Source organism: Serinus canaria, chromosome 1A (assembly GCF_022539315.1).
Source record: "Serinus canaria isolate serCan28SL12 chromosome 1A, serCan2020, whole genome shotgun sequence".
NCBI lineage: Eukaryota > Metazoa > Chordata > Aves > Passeriformes > Fringillidae > Serinus > Serinus canaria.
Genome location: NC_066314.1, coordinates 34,560,106 through 34,583,097, shown reverse-complemented (window position 1 = coordinate 34,583,097; position 22,992 = coordinate 34,560,106). Strand labels below are relative to the sequence as shown.

Genomic DNA, 22,992 nt, shown 5'->3' with positions numbered 1-22,992 from the left:
AGCCAAGATGCCCCTGAGAAAGCTGTAGCGACTCAGAAAAATGCACCACTGCTCTTTTAGTCTTCCCTGCCATACGGCTTAGCTGCGCTTTAATGTTTTGCTCACAAGGGAACACGATTGTCCCCTCCACACTCGCCTCCCCCCCAACTCTCTCTCCATTGACAGAAACCCTTTCCACTTGTGCTGAAGAAAGACTTGTTACCTCATTAGAGCCAGGAGCCAGAATCTGCCCTGGAAGCTTTACTTTTCAGGAGGTGTGTTTGGGACAAGGACTGCAAGGAGAGGAGCCTTCAAGGCCAAGTTGGATGGGGCTTTAAGCAACCTGGTCAAATGTCCCTGACCACAGCAGGGGGGCTGAAACTAGATCATCTTTTAAGGTCCCTGTCAATGTGAACCATTCCAGGATTCTGTGAGTGAAGGTGGAGCTCTCATTGCTTGGCACAAACTGATTTAGGCATCTCCTTAAGGGGGAGGGACCCCAGTAATGTGAACAAACCCCAGCAGCGTGAACAACCCAAGCCACAATGACTTGGGTCTTCTTCTGTCATTCTGGTGGCACACCATCAGGTTACCCCTTCACTAACAATGTGTCAAACACCACATCTCTTCGGGGAGCTTATTCAAGGTAGAAAACTACTCTGATTTTTTTAGAGATCCAATTCACCACCTACCAGACATGAGAGAGAAAGAGCAGGAATGTACAGCTGGAGGTGGAGGTGGGATTTGCCACACCACTGATTTAGATCAGCTTAAAATGCTGCTGAACTGCACCCTTGAGGACGTTTCACAGTCTAGTTTCTCTATATAAAAAATAAAGGAGTCACTAGAGAGCAGTAGGCTCTGCATGAGGCGAGTTGGAGCACCTAAGCTAACTGCTTCAAGTCAGCAGCCTGACCCCCCACGTTGAAACACGCTGTTATGCAGTAATGATCTTCTGGACACGCTTGGGTGACTGGTGGGTTGGGCTTTTTTTTTTGAAATGTTTATTGATTTAGCAAATGTGAAGAAAGGAGTGCCAAATCTGGCAATTATTAGTGACTCCATGCTGTAGCCTGCTTGCAAACATACAGCGTTCTGAAATATTTCCCAAAGAGCCTAGCTTAACACAGAGTGATTCACCACATTATCCTCTTCACAGATGATTACCTCCCTAGTAACTCATCTGTCTCTTCTTCCTACCTGTTTTCTTGCTCATAGCAGGAAAATTAAATTTTTAATTTAAAATACATGAATACAACACATTCCAGTATGCTTGGGGGCACTCACACTGGGAAATTTTAATCATGTAACTTTATGTCCTCAGGTAAAGAAAAGCAGCTTTCTCTGAGCTGCAGATGTACTCACAAGAAAAAGAAGAGGTCCTTTCAGAAGCATGTGAAATGTGCTTCCTTTATAAACCACGGCAGGTGACACAGCTAGTCTCTAATCATCATATAAGAAGCCTAAGAAAACTAACTTATAATTTAGACACAGGAAATTTGAGTGCCCAGAATTAAGTAGTTGGAGAAAAGTGTCATCAAAAATATTTTCCTTATCTTCAGAGTGAAAAAATGTTAAGATAACAAGCAGCCATGCAGTGTAAAAGGCTGCAATGTTCATTTTGACATCACTCAATTTCTAAAGTCATAAAATATGGTTAGGTATTATAAAAACTGAGAAATGTCAGGATCCCTCTATACAAATGTCAGGATCCCTCTATACAACTTCTCTTATATAAATTTAAGAGAAGTTGTTCTTTGTCTACTCTGAGATTAGTGAGTGGAAAATCAGATAATGCAAGTGAAGTAAGGAGTTTGGAGAACCTTTTGCTGAACTATGGAAGTTTTTTAGATGAGCTCAGTTTCTGAAAATATGAGCACATGGCTAAAGACCCAGCATATTAGCAGGCAGAAAAAAGTGCTCACACATTTATTTCTGGAGAACAGTGACATCTAGTGAGCATCCTGACCGAAACTGAGCATTCCCTGGAGTCTTTAAGACTGAGCCTTCTACTTGAATTTATCTTCTTGTTCTACTATTTGAACTTCACAGTTTCTGGAATCAATTGCATGTGCTGCTCATCTCTGGCAAGGTCTAATGAACACGAACAGCAAAGTACCTGTGACAAAGTATGGTAAGGGAGTGGGGTGACTTTGAAGAGGGGACTTAAGCATGGTAAGGAACGTGTAGGTATGTGGCCTGGGACAGATTTGTTGCAGCAGAGGAGTTATGGTGGTAGCAGAGTTGCCTAGGCAACAAGCATCAAGCTGTCAGTCAGTGGTCAGGAGCTGTATCAGCCAGAAACCACAAAGTGTGAGTGGTTCATTAGTTCAGCACTTTCCTGGTAGATTCTCTGTTTCTGCTCTCCTGGGAAGCTCCCAGCAGAGTTCATAGTTGCCTTCTCATCCTGGAGATCCCAGGGCAAGTAGCCATACTCACTTCCACTTGTAGTCAGATGGACTTCCCCAGACACTAGTCTGAATTCATCCATGAGATAAAGCCTGCACTCCTATCCTGGGGTTGAGCCCAGGATTATGATGGTGTGTGGACACATCCAACAAGGACCAAAGATGTTAGAGCTTTGAAATGAAATGCTTTTGGAACATAAAGTTCCATTCATTTTACAATGTAGCACTGTGAATAAGTGATGAGAGGGATGATACTCCAAGGACCTGTGGACAGAGGAAAGGGAGTCAAAAGGAACTGGAAATGTCACTATGAAGGAAAAAAAATCTCAAAGATTGCAGTAAATCTCACAATGATCTTGGTGTTTACAAATTGTTTTGAGGTATGCATACACTAAACTGGAAGTTTTCAGTTCTTCAGCAGCATCAAGACAGGTGATCTTTCTCCTGTGTGATAAATAACCATTATACCAAATCCCACCTGTCCAGTCTGTAAACATCCATTTCATTACATAAACTACATATGTTTTGTTAGTATTATGAAGGATACTGAGTCAGATTCATCAGTTTTTCTTAAAGCAATCTAAGAAACTGGTTTTCTGTAATTATGCTACTTTGAAAAGGCACAATTCTTTTACACCTAGATTATTATATCCCATATATTCACCTGCCAACATTTGAAGAAACTCAGAAATGATAAGGCCTAGACTGGTGGAAAACTAAAGGTAATTAAGTCTTTACCCTATGTGCTATGTAGTTTCTAAAGCTGGAGGATGAGAAGTTTATTTTACGTAAATGTCTTTTTATGTTCTACTTGAATAGATTAAATTCCCACTTCAACGTGATTTTTTGACCATTTTCTGTATCATGGCATTTACAGTGCTGGTTTTTTTTTTGGTTTTCTTTTTTTTCCCCCACACTACAAATGCTGGAAGCGTATAGACATTTGAGGAAAACTTGTGCAAATATCTCAAATGTCAAGAATGGAATCTGAACTCAACCCCATTGTGCTACAGCTCTTCTTGTTTTATCTCAAGGAAAAGCACAGTATGTGGACATCTCAAGGAATCTGCATCTTATTGGATAGGCACAACTGGACTTAGAAGAGGACTGAGGATTGTCATAACCACACTGTCACCAACACAGACACTGGCTCTCAAGTCTTGCCTGCCTCCTCTTGGAACAAGGGTTTTCTGCAGAGATCTGATGAGGAGTTTGCTATAAGGAGGGAATGAACTGTTACACGTCACTGGAAACATGACACAGGAGTCAGACTGTGAGGCAGCCAGGATATGGGGGCCAGCCATAGGCAGTGTTTGGAGGACAAAGCGAGCAAAATTAATTTTTTAACAAAAGATCCATTTGCTACAACCCTGCTGCCATGGGCAGGAACACCTTTGACTAGACCAGGTTATTCAGAGCCTCATCCAAACTGGCCTGGAACATCTCCAGGGGTGGAGCCACCACAACTTCTATAGGCAAACTTTTCCAGTGCCTCACCATATAGACAGGAAACAATTTCTTCATATCTAACCTAAACCTATCTTTTTTTTCTTCAGTCTGAAGCCATTCCCCCTTGCTCTATCACTGCTTGTGCTAGTAAAATGTCCCTCTTTGGCTCTCTTGTAGCCTCTGTTAGGTACTTAAAGTCTACTCTAAAGTTTCCCTGGACCCTTCTGTTTTTAAGGCTGAACACCCTCAGGTCTCTCAACATATGCTCATAGAAGAGGTGCTCCAGCTCACAATCATATTTGTAGCCTTCCTCTGGACTTGCTCCTACTGATCCATATTCTCCTGAGCAGGATACAGTACTCCAGCTGGGGATTTCACAATGTGGAGTCTCACCAGAGCACAGTAGAGGGGAAGAACCACCTCCCATGACCTGATGACCACACTTCTTTGATGCAGCCCAGGATATGGGCTGGCTTCCAGCCCTGGCTTCCTGGGCTGCACTGGGCTGCACTTGTCAAAGCACCTTCAGGTCATTCACCTCAGGGTCACTGTCAATCCGTTTTCTACCCAGCCCGTATTTATGCTTGGAATTGTCCTGACCCAGCTGCAGTATTTTGCACTTGGCCTTGTTGAACTTCACAAGGTTTGCACAGTCCCACAGGCTCTCAAGCCTGTCAAGGTCCTTCTGGATAGCATCCCATCCCTTCAGCATTGTGACTGCACCATGCAGCTCATCGTTGCCAGCAACCTTGATGAAGGTGCACTCAATCCCACTGTCCATGTCACCACTGATGATGTTAAACAGCACTAATTCTGATACCAAACCACCAGGAATGGCACTTGTCACTGATCTCCATTTGGACATTGAACCATTGACACAGCTCCTCGAGTTGACAATCCAGACAATTTCATATTCACTGATATATCTATTTTAAATTAACTACCAGGATATTGATTTACTATTTAAATTTCAATATTAAGGGGAACTGAGAACATTAGACTCATTTTTTTATTTTCATAGGACTACTGAGATATATCTATGTGATTATTATTTTTTACAAGGTCATGTTTTAGGAATGGCACTCTCCAATTTCATACTCCCACTAAAAAGAAAACCACAAGCCACCCCCCCCTCCCCTCCCTCCAGTGGGAGACAAAAGGCAGAGATTATGTGTTGAGATAAGAACAATTTAATGGAAAAAGCCATGCAATAGGAAAGCAACAATAACAGCAACAATAGTAACAAGAAAAGTGTACAAAGAAAGGGTGATTTCCATGCACACATGCTCACCAGGCCCAGAACAACACAATGAAACACAATGGCAGACAGAGCCTCTGCACACCACACTTTTCCCTGATTGCAAGCCACACTCACTTCTCAGAAGCTAGAGTCCCTAATTTCTGCTCCCCAGCAATGACACGAGGTGGTATACAATAACTACCTAGACATGCCCACACAGCTCAGGTTTGCTTCTTCAGAGAAACTGGAGACAAATTAACTCTGGCTGAAACCAAGACAGACAACTACCCAAGTGACTTGTTTTTATAGCACCACTTTTCAGATTTTATAAGACTCAAAGTTTCTAACCATTGATCATCTATAACCCTACAGGTTAGGTTGTCTATGATACATTAGACAGATCTGATGAATCCTTAGCTGGAATTGCTGATCCAGAAGCTATAAACTATCTTTGTTACTTATGTTAAGAAAAGACTTGTTCCCACTCAGAAGAAGTAGATATTCTCCATATGGTTAGACCCCACACAGTGATGTAGTCTTCACTAAATCCTTTCCAAAAAATCATAAATAAAAATGAAATAGTCATTCATTTTGTTTGTGCTCTGTTTTTAATTTGTCTTTTCCTCTTTTTATCAATTAAAAAATCATGGTTAATAAGCACAATTATTTTCCTTGCCTTTAATCATTGTGTCCCCTAGGTGCTGGTGAGGGGGAGTAGGACTGGAGTCCCTGAAGTAGCATTAAGAGAAACAATTACTAAATGTTGGCCTCTCATTTTTATTTCTTCAGATTATAAATTGCAGAGAGGAGTTTAATTTACTTCTTGGTTTGAATTAAATTATTTGCTGCTCAGCAAATTGGAACATGTTTTTTTTCAACCCACAAAGTATTTGGCATTCTTTTCCAAATGAGAATGTTTACTTTACTGTCCACAGACCCTCATTCTTCTATTGCCATCTCCTCCTGTTTCCCTGACCACTTTTTGTCTAGTCTCATGTTTTCCCCCTTTGACCGCTGTACTTCAGTTTTTCTTTTTGCAGTCAGACTGAATCAGGGTATTAATGCCTGTTCTGTCTCATGTTACTAGTGTTTTCCTTTTCACTCCTACCTGTTTCAATATTTCCTTTTGAGCTTCCCTTTTAAACAGGAATAGGTAGAAGAGTAAGTTCCCTGTATTCCATCCTGACACATAATGACTCCCTCCTGCTAAGAACAGAAGTTCCAAGGAAGCCCTCCTACTTTTGCAATAAATCATACACTTTTGATCTGATGGAATGGCCCATGAGCATTCCAGCCAGCAACTAGAATGGAATAGCATTCAGGGCAGATTAAATTTTGAGAGAATTTTGCTCCCAACTCAAAACAAACAGCAGTCACTGCCTCCAGAAACCCTCAAGAAGACACAGCCAAAATTTTAGTTCTTACAACTTTGTCAAATTTGGATCAACATTTTACAGTAACAATAGATACATGGTGACATCAGAATGGTTCTTACATTCTATTGAAAACTTGGATATATTAGAGACAGTATAATTTCAATGGGTGCTACTTGGCAATACTAGGTAGAATCAAGTTTGTCACAATAAAATTAGACAAACTCTTTAAAAGAAACATGGAAAATTTGATATAAAATTTAAAAATATAAAATAAAAGCCTTAGGGGAAGCTGGAGAAGAAAAGAAAAGCATTCTCTAGTGCAGGATGCCAGGAAATCTGAGACACTTAGAAATTGCTTAAAAAAAAGAAATTGTGTTTTATTTCTTAATCATAATACTTCCAACTCTCAACAAAACTATGGCACTTGGGTATCTAGGCTTGCTACGAAATTGTCATACAGTCCTCATAATTCGTAAAAATACTCCCAAAACTGTAGATTGAAATCATGTTTTTGAATCATGTTTTGCTATAAATAATTAATTTTTTAAAATGTGTGCAGCAGGTTTTTATCTCTTTGATGATTTGTTTATTGCTCTCTTTAAAAGCACATTTAACTGTAAACATTAAATATTATATTATACATATTTTATATGTATTATTGAAGTGAGATATTAATTTATTACAGCCTGCTGCTTTCCAGTTTATACTTCTAGAAAAAGCAGGCAAACCCCTCCCCCACCCTCCCAAATCCCCCAAAATCCCAAACCAACAAGCCAGTAGCCAAGAAACAGTATTTTTAATAAGAAAATATGTGACTTCATTAAAGATTAAGGAGTATGCTGCAGGTTCTTAAACTCATACTGTTCAGCTTATACCAATTCACTGATGAGAGACTGGTCTTTCTTCCAGAATCATATTAAGCAACCTAGCCAGCATCTTCCTGATATTATTCATTTATCCATCTTCTGTCCCAGAGGGAAATTGTTTGAAAGAGATTTTAGAACAAATATTATGTGCATTATTCTGCAGACTCATCCTAGACAAAGGAAGGTTGAAAAAATATGCCTTAGACTTGGAATGAAAGTAAATTAGGTTTTGCTTTAAAATGGCTCTTAATCCCTGTGGAATTTCATTCCACAATTTTGACTGGCCACTGAAAAACACTGTTTTCAGGGCACCCATGAACTTCAGGGGGTTGTCTGTGTATAAGGAACTGTGTGAGTAGAAAGATGAAGATCTGATGCTTCAAAACAACTATGAACCTTAAAGAAAAAAAATATCCAGAGATGGATCGAATTTATCCAGAGATTTAATCAGGCCCAACCTGAGATAACTTGGGGTTATGGTATACCTTCTCCCTTAGCAGAGGCATGTATAACTTCACTGGACATGAACAGATAACAGAGTCCTACCAACTATCTAAACTTTCCAGCTAGAGCAATTACTTTGATCTTACAATTATGGTATGTCATGTGCCTAATAAAAAATTAATCAAATGATACCTTAAAGAAAAATAATTAATGAAAAAATTCTTCTACCCACTGAATCTCTGAACAGTGTTAGGCTGAATATTAATTTTACAAGATGTTTACTTGTTATTTGCTGAGGCCATGCTATGACTCCTGTCCCTTAATGTTACGTGAATGTCAATTAGATAATGACAGATGACAGTCTCCTGTTCATTCTTTTGTCTTCCAGTTGAAGGTGCTGCAGTTTCTGATGCACTAAAACCTCTTCTCCTGTTGCAAATATTCTATAAACATTTGTGTGAAAAGCCAATGGACAACCAAGTCAGGCAAAGAAAAAACCAGTAAAAAAATTTTGATTTAACTGAATGTTAAATCAGTCCGACAGAGATGACTAGCAGTTTGGTCTTGAGCTAGGATGAGAAAGACAACTTTGCACAAAATTGCATATTCAATTAATAAGATTTTGACAGATTTCTTTTATTTCCTATTTCAAGGAAAGCTACTCTTCTTGAAATAGAACATCAAAGTAAGCCATCTGAGGCTAATATTGAAAGTAGTCAAATGCCCAGATTCCCTCATCTTATCTGAACTTGACTTTAACCTAAAGCTGACATCCACGGGTTTGATCAGAGTTGCCCAAGTTTTGATTAATTTATCTTTACACAAATTTAGTTACTTTTGCGTTGAGAAGTTTACATTTAGCATATAAATAGTATGTTCAATCTACTTTAGTTACTGCATCCTTTAGAGACGTACTGCATAGTTATTAGTAACCAAGGGTAACTTGCCTTCCATATTTAAATGTGTATTAGTGCACACATAGGCACATATGAGGGTATTTTTCCAGTATTTAATGAGAAACCCATATCATATCAAATTACTCTGACATTAAATAACTGACTATACAAATAAGCATATTTCAAGAGAGATATTTCTAGCCTTGACTAAAGGTCTTTTAAGGATATTTCTGAAACTTCTTTTTATCTTTTTATGGCTCTGTTGTAATTTAAAGCACCTGACTTTATAAATCCTGATGCCCCTTGTAGAATATTGGAGGATGATAAGTTTACTATCCTATGGTAGAAAAAGCATAAAAGAGAGAAAAACTTGAAATCTGAGCAAATGATGACATGGTACCTGGCCTGTTCCACATACTTGCTTTGAATGGACCTCAACAGAGAGCCTGGCTAAATCAATTTGCAAGTACTCATGTATTTGTTAGATACTCAGTACTGGTTAGGACTATACCAGCCCCTAATGGTCTCATTTAGTACTTAGCTGCTCATGTTGCAGATTAAGAGTTGTCTGCCTTGTGTCTTTAACAGGCAGATTTTAGTCAGGTATGCCTGAATCCATTTGATTCTTTCCCAACAGCCCTATCAAACAGGACTGACTTGTTTCTATCTGAGCTATAGTCAATGTCTTAAGTAAAATTTTTTAAAAAGTAATGTGGTCTTGCAAAATTCTGAATAATGGTCTTGAAGGTTCAGTTCGACACACATAGTCACAAATTAGTAGCTCAGAGACTAAAATATCCTTGCATTCTCTCTTCCCCCCTTCTCCTTGCAAAATCCAAGTTTTTGTACTCACAGCTGAGTCAGTGTCAGTTTTGCATGTCTATATTAGAGATTATGCAAAAAATACACTGGAGGGTCTCAGACCACTTTAGAAGGCTGTAATCCTATATTGACAGTACTCATTAGGGAATATGATACATTTGCATTGGTGCAATTATGACTTTGCCCACTGGCAATCTCCCAGGACACATGCTATTCCCTGACACATTTCCTGCAGCAGTTACCTTTCTGCACTGTGTAAAAAGAAGCCCTCTTCCCATCCTGGCAACATCATTTAGTGTGAGACCTAATTGAACATGCCATGAGCTTTCCTTTGCCAAGATTGCTGTATATTCACACTTGCACTCACAAAAAAGCAGTTATTTTTCTGATTTGCATTAATATCTCAAAAGAGTCCTTTGATCTACACATATAACCTCCTCTTCACCCCTCCTCCTCCTTCTACAACCTGTTTTCATTTATTAAAAAACACTTCTGTGTTTTTGCTGGAGCTTGTCAAGGGACAAGAGATATGAGGATCCTTATTATTCACATCAGGCAAATTATTCTCTCTTCTTCAGATATATTCCCTGCTTGATAATCTGCATATTGCTGCTTCTTAAACTAAAGATCAGTTTTGAATTTGGCTTTCATTGTTTTAGCTTCCTCCTAAAACAATTTGTCAATGAAAGCCTAGTGCAAAATGACTCCCAGACAAGGAAGATGGTCTAGTCGATGTGACAGGAGGAAAACAGCAAGAACTCTAACATTTAGACCAGTCTCTTTAATTGTGACCAACACCAAGTGTGATTCTTCAGCAGCACATTCAACATGTCATGTCAGAGTTGGTACTATGGAAAAAATATTGGAAAGAATTGGCCATATCCCACACCATTTTCCTCATTTAGAATTATTGGTATTATTCAGCTGAACATTTAATTCAGCTCTACACTTCATACACTTTAACTAAGTCATTCACTAATGATCTCCACTCTGTTAATATAGTGTTCTAGATGTGGATATAAATTTAAAAATCAGTGAAGCTAGTGAATTAAAAATGATGCAACATATTTTAGCTTACTTTCTCTGTAACAACTTCCCACTCCATAGTAATGCTTCCATTTTACACTGACAAAACTGTCTTTCAAAAAGGATGCACTGATAGAAAATTCAGCAAATTATTAAGTCTAATCTCAGCTTCTCATTGAATTCAGTTTATGCATGAGGTGGATGTTTTATGTTTATGGAGTTTAAATGTTTTCTTGGATGTGGGCTCAAAACAGTATCTTAAGACATTTCCCCAGTGGAAAATAATTTCCTTAACAGGGTAGTGATGAATCATCTGGTCTTTGTGCCTTAGGGCTCTGCAAGTGAGGTGCGTAGATATTGCTACAGCACTCAATCATATGAAACCACAGCTGCCTCATCTGTAACCACACGGGGACAAATCAATACCATTAGCTTTTGTGATGTTATTCTCTTGACATATTTTGACCCTAAATCCTTACCTAGAACACAAAAAGGTGAGGACTTGTGGACAAAAAAATACAAAACACCAGAGGACTGAAAGTAAATTTTTCTTTAATCTCTTCCTGGGAGTTGGCTAAATTGTAATTGGTATTGTTCAAAGTGTACCTCTGAGGCCGGGACATGTAGGAACTGAAGCTGTAGGGGCACAAGTGTGGTGCACCATACAGACAAGACTTTTCTTTCACTTCTTTTAGCTTTCACTTCAACTAGTCAAGACTAAAAGGATTAAAGTGGAACAGGATGTACTGCAATTTGTATATACCCACAGCAAATTATCATCACAGCAGAGGAAGCAGCAGAAATCTCATGGCTTAGCAGGACATCTGAGGCTCAATACTTACAAAAGATATGACTGAAATGACAGGGCTAAAATACCATTCCTTGTTCAAAAATCCCCTTGATCGTATTAATTCCCTGTTTCCGGCAGAGCTCATGACTGAGTGCTGTCTTCCAACCCAAGGCTTTTCTCACTTACATTGCTGTCAAGCCAACGACCTGACTGCCTATACGTGCATGAACAGCCGTGTGGGGGCTGGCAAAGGAAGCTCGTTTGCATATGTACAGTCACACTTGCAACTGCATCTAGATATCAGGGCCTGCGCAGTCCTTCCCATCTCTGTGTGAAGAAAATTTCTGCATAAAGGTTGAACTTTCATTCAAAGCCAGTTAGAGCCAAGCAAGCTCTGTCGATTTCCTTTGCTATGTTTCATTTTGGGCACATCAGTTGCAGACCTGACCATGCCTGTGCATTGCTTGCCATACCCAGTACCAGACTCCTGTAGATGGATCACTTGCTGGGTGACACATCTGCCACTAGCTCTCATGGTTGCTCTCCAGAAAACCTTTAGATCAATTAAACTCAACTTTAGAAAATTACCATGTTACAGGACTGCTTCAGGTTTGGCCTCTTTGCATTGCTCTCTGATACCCGTGCAATCAAACTCCCTAAGTGTCTCTTGAGGAGGTGTTGCATCAGCCTGGTCTGAACCACTGCCTGGAGTTCGCTGGTTCTTTGTTTACGTATCAGCCGTGATTTTTCACAAAGCAGTTTTTGCAAAATGTTTATTTTACAACGTACTTCAGTATGTTGCACAACACGCTGAAGACGAGGATTACCTGTACCTCAAGCATAAACCTACACATCGTCCAAGTCCTCCCAGACATGCTCAAACTCCTGAGATCGCCTCATCGGCACTGCAAGATTGGGGAGATGCGATCTCCACTGTACCGCTGCAGCAGGAGCCCCGAATGCTGCTCCAGCTGGAAACCGAGGAGGAAATCACCCCCCGCCACCCATTCTCGCCTCCTCCCCGAACGTGTCACTGGAACAGAGATCTCTCTTTATGCCTCTCCTATTGGACCTTGCGGCCCCCCCGCGGCTATTGCACGCCCCGATCTCCCGCTGTCAGACGTCGCCACCTCCCACCCGTGCCGCCGCCCGTGCTGGCCCCTGGCCTCACCCCGCGCCAGGAGGGAAGGCAGGTGAGGGCGGCCGCCCGCCCGCGCGCCCGCGCGGCGTTGCGCATGCGCAGAGCGCTCCCAGGCATGCTCACTGCCGGGGGCGGGGGGAGCGGGACGCGGTGTGGCGGCGCTGCCCGGCTGCCCCCGGCTGCCCTCGGCTCCCCTCGGCTCCCCGCGCCTCCCCGCGCTCGACTGCCCTCGGCTCGCACCATGCGGCGGCGGGCGGCCGCCTGCCTCCGGGCGCTCTGCCTCCTGCTCCACCTCCGCGCCGCAGGTGAGCGGGGGCGGCCGCGGCCGGACGGCGGGGCGGGCGGGACGGCGGTAGAGACCGGCGGCAGGTGCCCGGCGCCGCACCTGTTGTGGCGGGAGGCGGTGGCTGCCCGGGTCCGGCTGCGGGCGCCCGGGTCCGGAGCCCGCCAGCCCCGGAGGCGGCGGGAGCGTCCGTCAGCACCGCGGACAGCGGCGGCCCCGGGCGGGCGAGCCCCGCGCTGCGCACCCCGCGGAGCGGCCGCGCTTCCGCCCCGGATCGCGAGGACCTGGCCGGGGGCTACGGCAGCGAGGGAAAATCGGGACTCCCTATATTCCTTCTTCTTATTTTATTTATTTATTTATTTTTAGATACTGGTGAGGAGGCGTCGCTACTTGTATGTGCTCGTGGCAGCAGTGGTTTTAGAAAGGGAAATTTCAGCTGCGACAGCAGCAGGCATTTCGGCTGTTAGCGGTGCTAATAAATCCTCTCTCTGCTTTGCTGGCAAAACGTGTGCCTCATTCAGAAATGCAGTGAGCGATGAGCGCCCTAGTATGTATGTGAAGTTCCACTGCCAGTTTCGTTCCAGTAGTCAGAGCCTATATTTCTGGCATGAATCTCAGGCTTCCTTTAAGCTGTGAAAAACTGCTCATCGTTCAGAGCCTCCGTTTATCCTGTGCAGACTTCAGCATATATTATCTAAGGAAGGAAATAAAATCTGGGGTAACTGTATAATTGAATTAAGTTCTCAATTAGTAAAGTTGAAGAGTTTCTTTGTTTTGTCATTTATGACAAGCTTAACCACTTCTGAAGTAGTAAATGCGTGCAAGTTCCATTAAGTTTAATTAGGAACTACAATTAAATGCACAGGTACTGATTCTTTTGGTCCTGGGATTGTTGTTTTTAGGAGGGATTTTTAAGATCCAACAACTTTGTGTTGCCTTACTGTAGAATCGTTAAAAGGAACAATTGAACTTCATGTCTCTTAATATAGAAGAACTGTATGAACATCCCAAATAAGATCTATTATGAAAATAACTGCGATTTTTTTTTTTTTTTACAGTTGTCAGGAGAAATAACTTTGTCTCAGTTATTGGTATTTTATTACCCTGTAATATTAGGCAACACTTCATAAAATTTATGGAGCCTCTTTCCTGTAAATCTACAATTAGGATGCTCATGCTGTTTTGCCTTATATTCATATGTGCAAGAGATTATTGACTGAAAGATGGGAGCATTTCATGATCTGTTTTAATAAAAGCCTTAAGCTGCTTTTAAATTATTCTTTTACAACATGTATTAAATTTACCATCTGTACAAAATTAGACTACAGCCTCTATTTGACATAACATTTCATCTAATCTCAGTATATCCTCTATTAACAGCGGAATTTACATTAGTTTTGTTGTTCTTCATTTTTCTATCCTGCTAATGGAAACTGGGTGTATATTCTGCCAGAAAGCTGTTCACTTTCCTTACTAAGTTCTGCTTGTTCCGTTAAGTTACTGGGAATTCTTGCAAGGAGATCTTGTCTTCATTATGCAAATGTCTGTAATCATAGGAAAAAGAGAGGAAGATAGATGTTTATATGGTGCTACTGTTTTGCCTGAGTAATCATAGAAAATAATTATTTCAGAGAAGACAAGGAGGAGGATGTACAGGAGCTGAATTCAACCTTTGCACGGTTGGGCATGGTTTGCACTGAGCACAAGAGCTGTACTTCCTCTGAGGCAGGGTTGCATACAACTTGCTCTTGTTGGAAGTCAATGAAGATGTCACAACAGTGAAATAACAAAGGAAGCTTAACATCCTAAGATATCTCTGTTTCATCTGATACAAGTAGAAAATTTGGTCTTACACAGGCTACCACTATGGATATCTTTTATGTATAGCCTAGACTTTTGAATTATTAACGGTGATTTTGAAGCTTCCGTTCATGTGAAATCACAAGAGGCATTCTGCTTGCTATGTCACAAATTATATTTCACGTGTCATTTTTTTTGTGTAATTTGTTGGAAACTGCTTGGCTTTTTGTTCTGAATTTCTCTGAGACATGTTTCTAGAGAATGCTGAAGACACCATCAGTGGGTATTAGGAAAATCTCTGTTGATATCAGTTGGTGGTAATAGATTTTCGAGAAAACATAAGTCTACATTTTCTTCAGCTAATGCTACAGCAAAAAGAATTAATGTGTTTAAGTAGTGCTCTTATAGCAAATCCATTTTCCTTTGGAACTACAATTCTACTACCATTGTAGTAAAATTTTTTACAATAAAAAGGAAATGTTCTTGTCAAAAATGTTATCAGAGATTTTCATGTGCTCAGTAAGGTACCATTTTACTGAGTTGACTTAAGTACCAATTCCAATATAGCATGACAGTCGCGTTATCAGAAAATGAAATATGATTGTGCTGTTGGTATATGCATACATTGCTACCTAAAATAAGACACTTGTGTGTGCATCTCTGAAAACAGAATTAGGCCCTTCTGCTGAGTGCAGCAGGTGAAGTAATCAACCTATATAGAGCTTGCTGTTGCAGGAAGACCTAAATTTGTAGCGAGTGATTACAGGTCAGCGTGAACCTTCCACTTCTATTATGCATTGCATGAGAGAGTGCACGACAGCGTAGGTTATTCTCTCTTTTAGTATGTATGATCTAATACACATGTTCTTGCAATAAAAACCTAGTGTATCCCAAGGTGACTAAGAGGCACTGTCTCCTTGTAAAAGAATGGCAGATAGTAGGAAAAACATAAAGTGATGCATTAGACTAACTTGTAATTAGAGAGCCATTTGAGTAACATGCATTACTCAATTAATTACATCTTTCACCTAATTTTCTTTTTTAGCAAATTTTAAAAATAAAATTAAAATATATGTATCCAGTTACTGGAGATTTGTGATCCTGTGAAATTGAGTAGGAAAACCAACCTGACTGTTTGATACTCCAAAATTTACACAGTTAACAATCATGGTCTCAACGCATCACCTGCCTTGCATTAAAAACCTCTCTTGAAGAAAGCATTTTTGCAGAATTTTCTTTTAGGATAAACAAATCCTGGTCCTGCAAAAGCAAAAAATTAACAATGGATTATTTGATCAGGTCATCTACATCATGATTTCTTGAGAAAGGCCTTACACTATCTTGCTAAGAGCTTTTATTACCTCATTTTATTGTTGTCTCCATCAGTGAAGACATTCATTGCCAGCCTTTAATCAATATGAACCAGTATTTTCCTGCTGGCCTTGTCAGAGAGGAAGTGTGTAGATCCTTGTCTCAACCTCTTGATGGATCCATTCTTCCAGCCCCTCAGAGGAATCACATTTTATCTTTTTTTGGGCAATGCTGTAGTAACAGGAGGATTGCTTATATCAAAACTTTTCTTTGACCACAAAGTAACACTCCTTTGGGTAGAATTTGCTAGGTAGAAATGTATGTTATAAATATGCTAGACTGGTTCTCACACAGCTTACAGGGTGTCCTTACTAAGTTCTGCTGAGTTCAGCTTTCCTGGTCAAACATGCACTGTGTGATATTGTCATGGTTGGAAATTGATTGAGTGCACTGCAGTTTCTACTTAGATGTTGGGCAGGCCTATTTTCTATAAAATGCACAAGCTCTGTCACAAAAATAAAAGAATCTGGATTTTAGGCTCGAGGTGAGATCTGCACAAAATGCATTTGCCATCAGATCCATTTCAGTAATCTCATACTAATGAATGAATAATTCTAGGTTCCAAATACATTTAGAGTGAAAGTGAAGGAGCTATTGATTTAAAAAATGAATAAGGGTGCTGCTTCATTACACTAACATAATCTAAATGAAGCTGGTTCTTATAATTGCCTTTTTTAAAAACACATTGCTGGCCATGAGTGGGTGTTTTTACTAGAAGAGTCTTTTCTGTCTTTTATTAGTAGGACTCATGGATAATCAGAGGGTAGTCATCTGTCTCTTCAAAAATTCTGTTGGGGGAAAAACAGTTTTATAATTCAGTATGTGACTTCATATTTTTGAGGAAGTATTTAGTTGGAAAAGAGGCTAATCATATTTTTACATGTGGAAATTCTTGCTATTCATAATTTTAAAAGACATCGTCTTCCATGAGAGATTTATGTGCAGTTCATCCATTAGGAAATTATCGAGGTTTGTGGTCTTGGAATCCACTAATTCAACTAATTCCATTTGTTGTATTATAAAGAAGACTAAAACATCTTAGATAGCGAAGGCCTGTTTCAGCTTCTCTGGAGAGCAGAGTAGGACAGGTGCTGAAAGTCCATGAATTGGGCTCTTGGGGGACAATGTCTCTCTAGAAGGAGGCCAGTGATGTAACTTTGTGGCTCTATTTGGTGGTGCCCCCCCCTCCACAGGGGTGTTACAATGATTGCAGTGGGGAATTATATGAAAGTGTAGGTCTCTTACTCCATAAAGGACAGTCATTGTGCTGTAGGATTTTCAGAATGGCTTCAGAATAAATACTTGGAGAAGTTAATAAGATCAGCTCAGAAATCTTTAGTGGGATTTTTAGAACAATGCTGCTATAAAAGAAATCCAAAACTTTAGGACTGGAGTTGACTTTTCTTCCCAACAGCTATAGATTTCCATGAAAATACAATTTATTTCCTTGAAATACTATGTATTTACATCCATCTTATGCAGAGCAGAATTTATCTGCAACCTTCGTTGGAAAAATGACAGTAATCACAAAATTAGAAAATTATTGCATCAGTTTCTTGCACCTTCTTGAAAAAAAAATCTGACAGGAGTCTATGTGGTACATTAGTGTCAAGGCATAAGTATAGCAGAATACTTAAGTGCCTTTGGGACCACTAGCTCATCTCTTAATTCACATGAGTAGACCTGGTGAAATCAATGGTCTATGGTATCTAGTTTCAGTATTGATGTATCAGGCAACAGGCCCATGAAATGAGATGCAAAGTGTATTTTTGAAAAAGATACCACTCATATGCTTAATCCTAATTCACTGTAGCTGTGGATATTTTTGGCCAGGACATTTTTTTTCCTACAGAAAAGAACAAATTTAGCAAAAATAAATTTCCAGTTGTTTCTATTTTCAGAAGATTGCTTATTAGAAAGGGAAAAAAATCCTTGCAATCATCTCCCTTCCTCCCTCCCTCCCTCTCTTGTGTGTAGTCCCACCCTCCCTCGGTGGTGCTGCTGCACCCTCACCACACATGCATGTGTGTGTGCCCTTCCTTGCTTTCACAGATACAAACACATGCATAAAGAATCATTTATATACCTGCTCACATAGATACATACATATTATACTCCTTGATTTTGTCTGAAATTTTTGGTCAAAAGTTCTGAACATTATTTTTAGGGGCAAACTAAAATGTTTTTCTGAATGTTTACGAGTGTTCTATCCTGATCTTGCTTAGCACTGGTGTACTTTATTTGCTCTGATTTTTGACTTATCATGGGTACTGTTCCTCTGCTGGAAAGGCCTGGCCTTTGGTTACTGGACCTAGCTAGAAAAGCACAGAACCCTTCCTATGAAAGAATGTGACCTAGTAGTTCTGCAATGGGATGTAGCCATTGCTAGTAGCAAAGCTGTAAGTTTTGTCCTGATTTTTCAAGGCCTCATGATTAGGATTTGACATATTTAATATTAAATCTGACTTTTGCTCAAACCTTTGCTGGTGATTTTTGATCAATCTCAGGCATGCTTGTTTGGGACGCCTGCTCTGTCAAAACTTTCCTTGACCTGCCTGTTTTGCTTGGGTTAGCTCTGACAGCAGGTTTTTTACTTAAGCAAGCATTTATATCTATTTTTTTTTTTTTTTGTGTGTGTGTGGTATAACTATAGTATACACAGAAGGAGTAACAAAGGCTTGGTTGAACAGCAGAGGCTTGAAGAGTGGAGGCACAGGATCTTTCACTACAGGTGTGGGTATGGGATGATAAGAGGTAGGGCACAATCTTGCACTGAAGACTTCATGCTGGAAAAAGCTCAGTAAAAGGTAAAAATGCAGACCTGGAGCTTGAGAAACTGGTTTTAGGCATTAATGAAGAGAACAAAGAGGTTGTATCTAACATACATATGCGGTACCATTTGTAGTAAGTTCAAATATAACTGGAGCTGCAGACCAACTGAAGAAAGAGGAAGTATAAATGCATATTAGAAAACACAGGTATATGTAGCTTCCTAAGAGGAAGGAAGAAGAGAGAAGGAAAAAAATCCATCAGCATTAACATCATATCACTCCTGATGAAGGACTCCAGGTGCTGACAACTCCTTATAACAAACCCCATCACTAGCACCAGTGGGAAGCAATTGACCTGAGGACCCAGAGAAGCATGGAGTTAGAGTAATACCAGGGAAAGGATGGACAATTTAATTGTACTATTCCTGTAATTGTGACTTTTTCTCTATTCCTTGTTTTTCTATAAAAGTCAAATCTAGACTAATAACGCTTCTTGAATTAGTTTGAGATTTTCACTATGCTAACAATAAACTCTTGGCTTCACTTACATGTATAAGGTGTGCTTCACCTTTTTTTATAAACAAGATTTTGAAAATAACTTAGGAATTAATCAACCTGAAGGAGGCTGTGAGAAGCTATACACCAGCATGCCTCATCATAAAGTAGGTCTAGCAGCCTACTTTAACTAAAGAATAGCTTCAGTTATATTGCACTAACAGGTTTTGGCTAAAGACAAAGCAATGGTGTGAAGGTTTGTGTTTTGACATAAGTCTCTGAATGATGGGAACGGTCACAGCCTGCAAGTCCTTCTATTATTTATGCAAAGTAGTTTCCTAAGTGAATACTTTTGTCAATTCAAAACTTCATGTATTACCAAAGCAGCAAGTGGATTTGTATTTTTTCCTTTTCAGGTTTCCCTCGTGTAACTCTCAAAAGCATTTATGAAAGTATGTTCTGTTGCCCAGCTAATGTTCAAGTAGTATTTTAGCCACTGTTTTTAACTGCATTTTATTGGCAATAATTTTTGGTACACCATGATAAAGCTCAACAGCAGTTTATGTTTGACTGAAAGTTCATAAATTTATCCAGATGAGATTTATATTTAATTGATGTACTATTTTACTGACAGTAGTATCGTTAGCTAGACAGTACAGGTGCAAAGCATATTGCCTCCAGACAGCTTTTGTGTTCATTTTTGCTTTCAACATAATTTAAAACCTTTATATTTTCCACCAGATATGTTGAATCCTTTTAATATGTTTGTTGGTTTGTTTGGCTTTTTTTCTTTTCCCTTGGTAATGTAGATGAAATCGGGATAAAGCAATAGATTTTGTGTCTTTTGAAGGCAAAGCCAAAGGAAGGTCCTGTTGCATGCACCAGAAGAGACAACTTTCACAGTCCAGAACAGACAGAAGTCTTACAAATCTGCAGCAGTGTTTGTGCCATGTCTAGAATTACCAACAGTTAGCATTTCCCTTGGTTTCATTCCTGTTGTAACTCCTGAGAGTTAGAGCCATGCTCATAAATGGCCAGCATGATGATAAGCATTTTGGCATTTAAGCATTTTTTTTCTCCTTTCTGTGGGCCAGCACCTCCTTGGCCCTTGTATAGACAAGAGAGAGCTGCAAACTCTCCTCTGAATGGAAGTCCATTTCTATCTCGATGTTCTAAAAAGAGGCAGGGAATGAATCTCCCAGCTGTGAGAACTTTGGGGTTATTGGAGAGGACTGATCACTGGTCTGCATAAGTACATTGACCTGCATCTCACAGTGGCTTGAATAGCTGCTCAAGAGGTAATAAACCATGGCGCAAGAGAGGATAAAGCCAAGCCTGTCCAATCTGGGGCTAATTTATGGGTTTGAAGGAAGTTTGTATGGGACAAAGAGCTTCTTCCAGAGTGGTGAGCCAAACAGAAAGGAAAAAAGCATGGGGAGCTCAGGGTACAAAATTTAATTACCAAAATTTGGTAAGTATTTTTGTTACTGAAAATGAGAAATTACTTGGCAACAGCATTAAGTACTGTAACTCAAATTGCATTTAAATTAAATTTATCTTTGAAAGCAATCCGTCAAGTTTCAGTGTGTTGTTCCCTTATGAAATGAGTCTGCATTTTATGCTTTTTTCCCCTTCAGTTTCCAGCTTTTAGCATAAAAACCTCAAGCTGTGTAAAATACCTTTTTTTTAACTATAAAAAGACTACAGTGTTATCATAGTGCTAGTGTATTAGCTGTGAGTATTAAGTACTATTGTGTGTTTAAAATATATGCACAAGGTATCTATATTAATTTGTGCTTTGTATTTACTAGTCAGATACAGCACAGCACTTTTGTCAGTGGGTTTGGGGTAGCTGCACTGCTTACAAGTAGAAAATATACAGAATGTATCTCATTATAGAAAAATGTGACTGTTCAGGAGCATAACTTAACCAAATTTGTTCAGATTAAGATAAATAACAAGATTTTAAAAATTACCTCAAGTTGTTTTCCCAGACACACATCATTACTTTATTCACCATTATCGTGGCCCTATCAGGTTTATGTTATGTCCCACTGGGAGTTTTCCTTTTCCAGTCAAATAAATTTCTAGTTTCTGGCTGTAGAGGATATTAAGGGGGAGGCATCCAGCTTGAGTGGCTTTTGTGTTGTTGTATCATGGTAAAATTATTTAAAGGAACCAGAGGTCTGAGACTCTGCTATGGGAAACCTAGGGCTGAGCTGGCAAGGAAAATTTGTCTGACTGGGAGTAGGAGGAGTAGGGAGTCAAGTCATTTCCTTAACAAGGATGCAGGATAAAATATCTGTAAATCTCTGATATTTTTATGTTTTAAGAAGATAAAAACCATGCTGCTGTGTTACTGGCTGATTAATGGATCTTGACTATCTTGAAGTTTTTTATCTGTCTGTTCTAGCAAAACTGAAGGTATTTGGGAATTAGGAGCCTAATAATTTTCTGACAGGTTGCTTTGAGATAAAATGTCAATTGTCTGAAACCATTTAGAGAGTCAAGACATTCTAAAGAAATCTTAGATTTTCCTCTATCGAGCAGAGGCCAACTGGAACAGTCAAAAGCGCCTACAACATCCAGCACATCAGATTTACTATTTATTATAGGCTTTCCTTTCTGCATGTATAATATAACTTTGTAGTGTGAGACAGGCTCAGAAGCATGTGCTGTCTTGCATTCTTGTGATTTGCCCATCTGTTTTCATGAGGAAATTATGTGCTTCCCATATACTGGAACAAATTGTATATTTGTTATGAAATTCTACTGTCCCATTCTCCATCAGTCTTCTGTAGATTAGATTTTTTTTTTCTCTTTAGTTTATGACAAGTTTTCCTTGTATGTTTATGCAGACAACTAAGAAGATCAAGTGAACACATATTTTGAACTATTAAGCAGAACAGCTGGATGCTGCAGAACAGGGAATTTCATAGGGATCAGTCCAATTTTCCTTTCAGGAGGATGACAAATGGTGGCAATGATAGAAATACTGGAACTAGTACAAGTAGGGAAGATGCTCACATTTATAAGGTATGTGTTCTATATCACCCTGGAGCTTCTTGTTGCACTTTAATAGATGTAGTGTTATACTTGTTAGAGGTTCTAGAAGCACAGCTCCAGGGATTGGAAATGCAACTAAATCTGAGAATATCTGGGAAGAGAATACTGTTGTACAGGAGCAGCTAATTAAAGAAGGGGCTTACAGAGAATAAACATGGAAGCAAGATCAAGACAGGCTTTCTTGTTAAAAAAAAATTTAAGGATAAGCAGTGGCATTGAGGAGCTGCAAGGAAGTAAAAGTTAACCTATAGGTAAAGAGCAGAGGAAGAAACAGCAATATTCATCAGGATCTGAAATGTAGTAAAGAGTGGTGACTAGTCACTACATTGTACAGAGAGAAGAACTGGAGGGTGGAATGAACAGTTGAGATCAGTAGAGAATCACAGTGCAGCTTCTGCTACTAAAGGAAGCTGGAATGGTTATTACATGAGGTGATCTGCATGAAGAAAGGACTGGTTGTTTTCTAAGAGCAAAACAGACCTGCTGCTCAGAGAAGTTCTGAAGTGGGTTTGAAATTAACCATTGATTATTGTTCACTTTGGAACAATTAAAATTTCCCTTGACATGAAGATAGCTACATTTAGCTCAGAGAGAGGAGAAGACTCAGCATTTTTTTGGATAGAAGAAGTAGCATGAAATCTCAGTTTAGCATCTAGTCCATTCTCTGTGCTGAGGCAGAATAAACTATAATTCTTTGTAAATGCACTTGAGGGGAGACAATTTTAGGAGAAGGAATAAAATTAATATAGTTAATGGATAATGGCAGCAC

At 39.7% G+C, this 22,992-nt stretch overlaps 1 protein-coding gene across 1 annotated transcript in view; it reads left to right on the top strand.

Moving 5' to 3' along the window:
* Positions 1 to 11,520: 11,520 nt before the first annotated feature.
* PTPRR (protein tyrosine phosphatase receptor type R) overlaps positions 11,521 to 22,992 on the top strand; it is a 138,289-nt gene continuing 126,817 nt past the window's right edge. The window contains exons 1-3 of the mRNA XM_050969899.1: positions 11,521 to 11,565; positions 12,091 to 13,020; positions 13,087 to 13,267. Coding sequence (XP_050825856.1) covers positions 11,521 to 11,565; positions 12,091 to 13,020; positions 13,087 to 13,267 — 1,156 coding nt within the window. The remainder of the gene's footprint in view (positions 11,566 to 12,090; positions 13,021 to 13,086; positions 13,268 to 22,992) is intronic.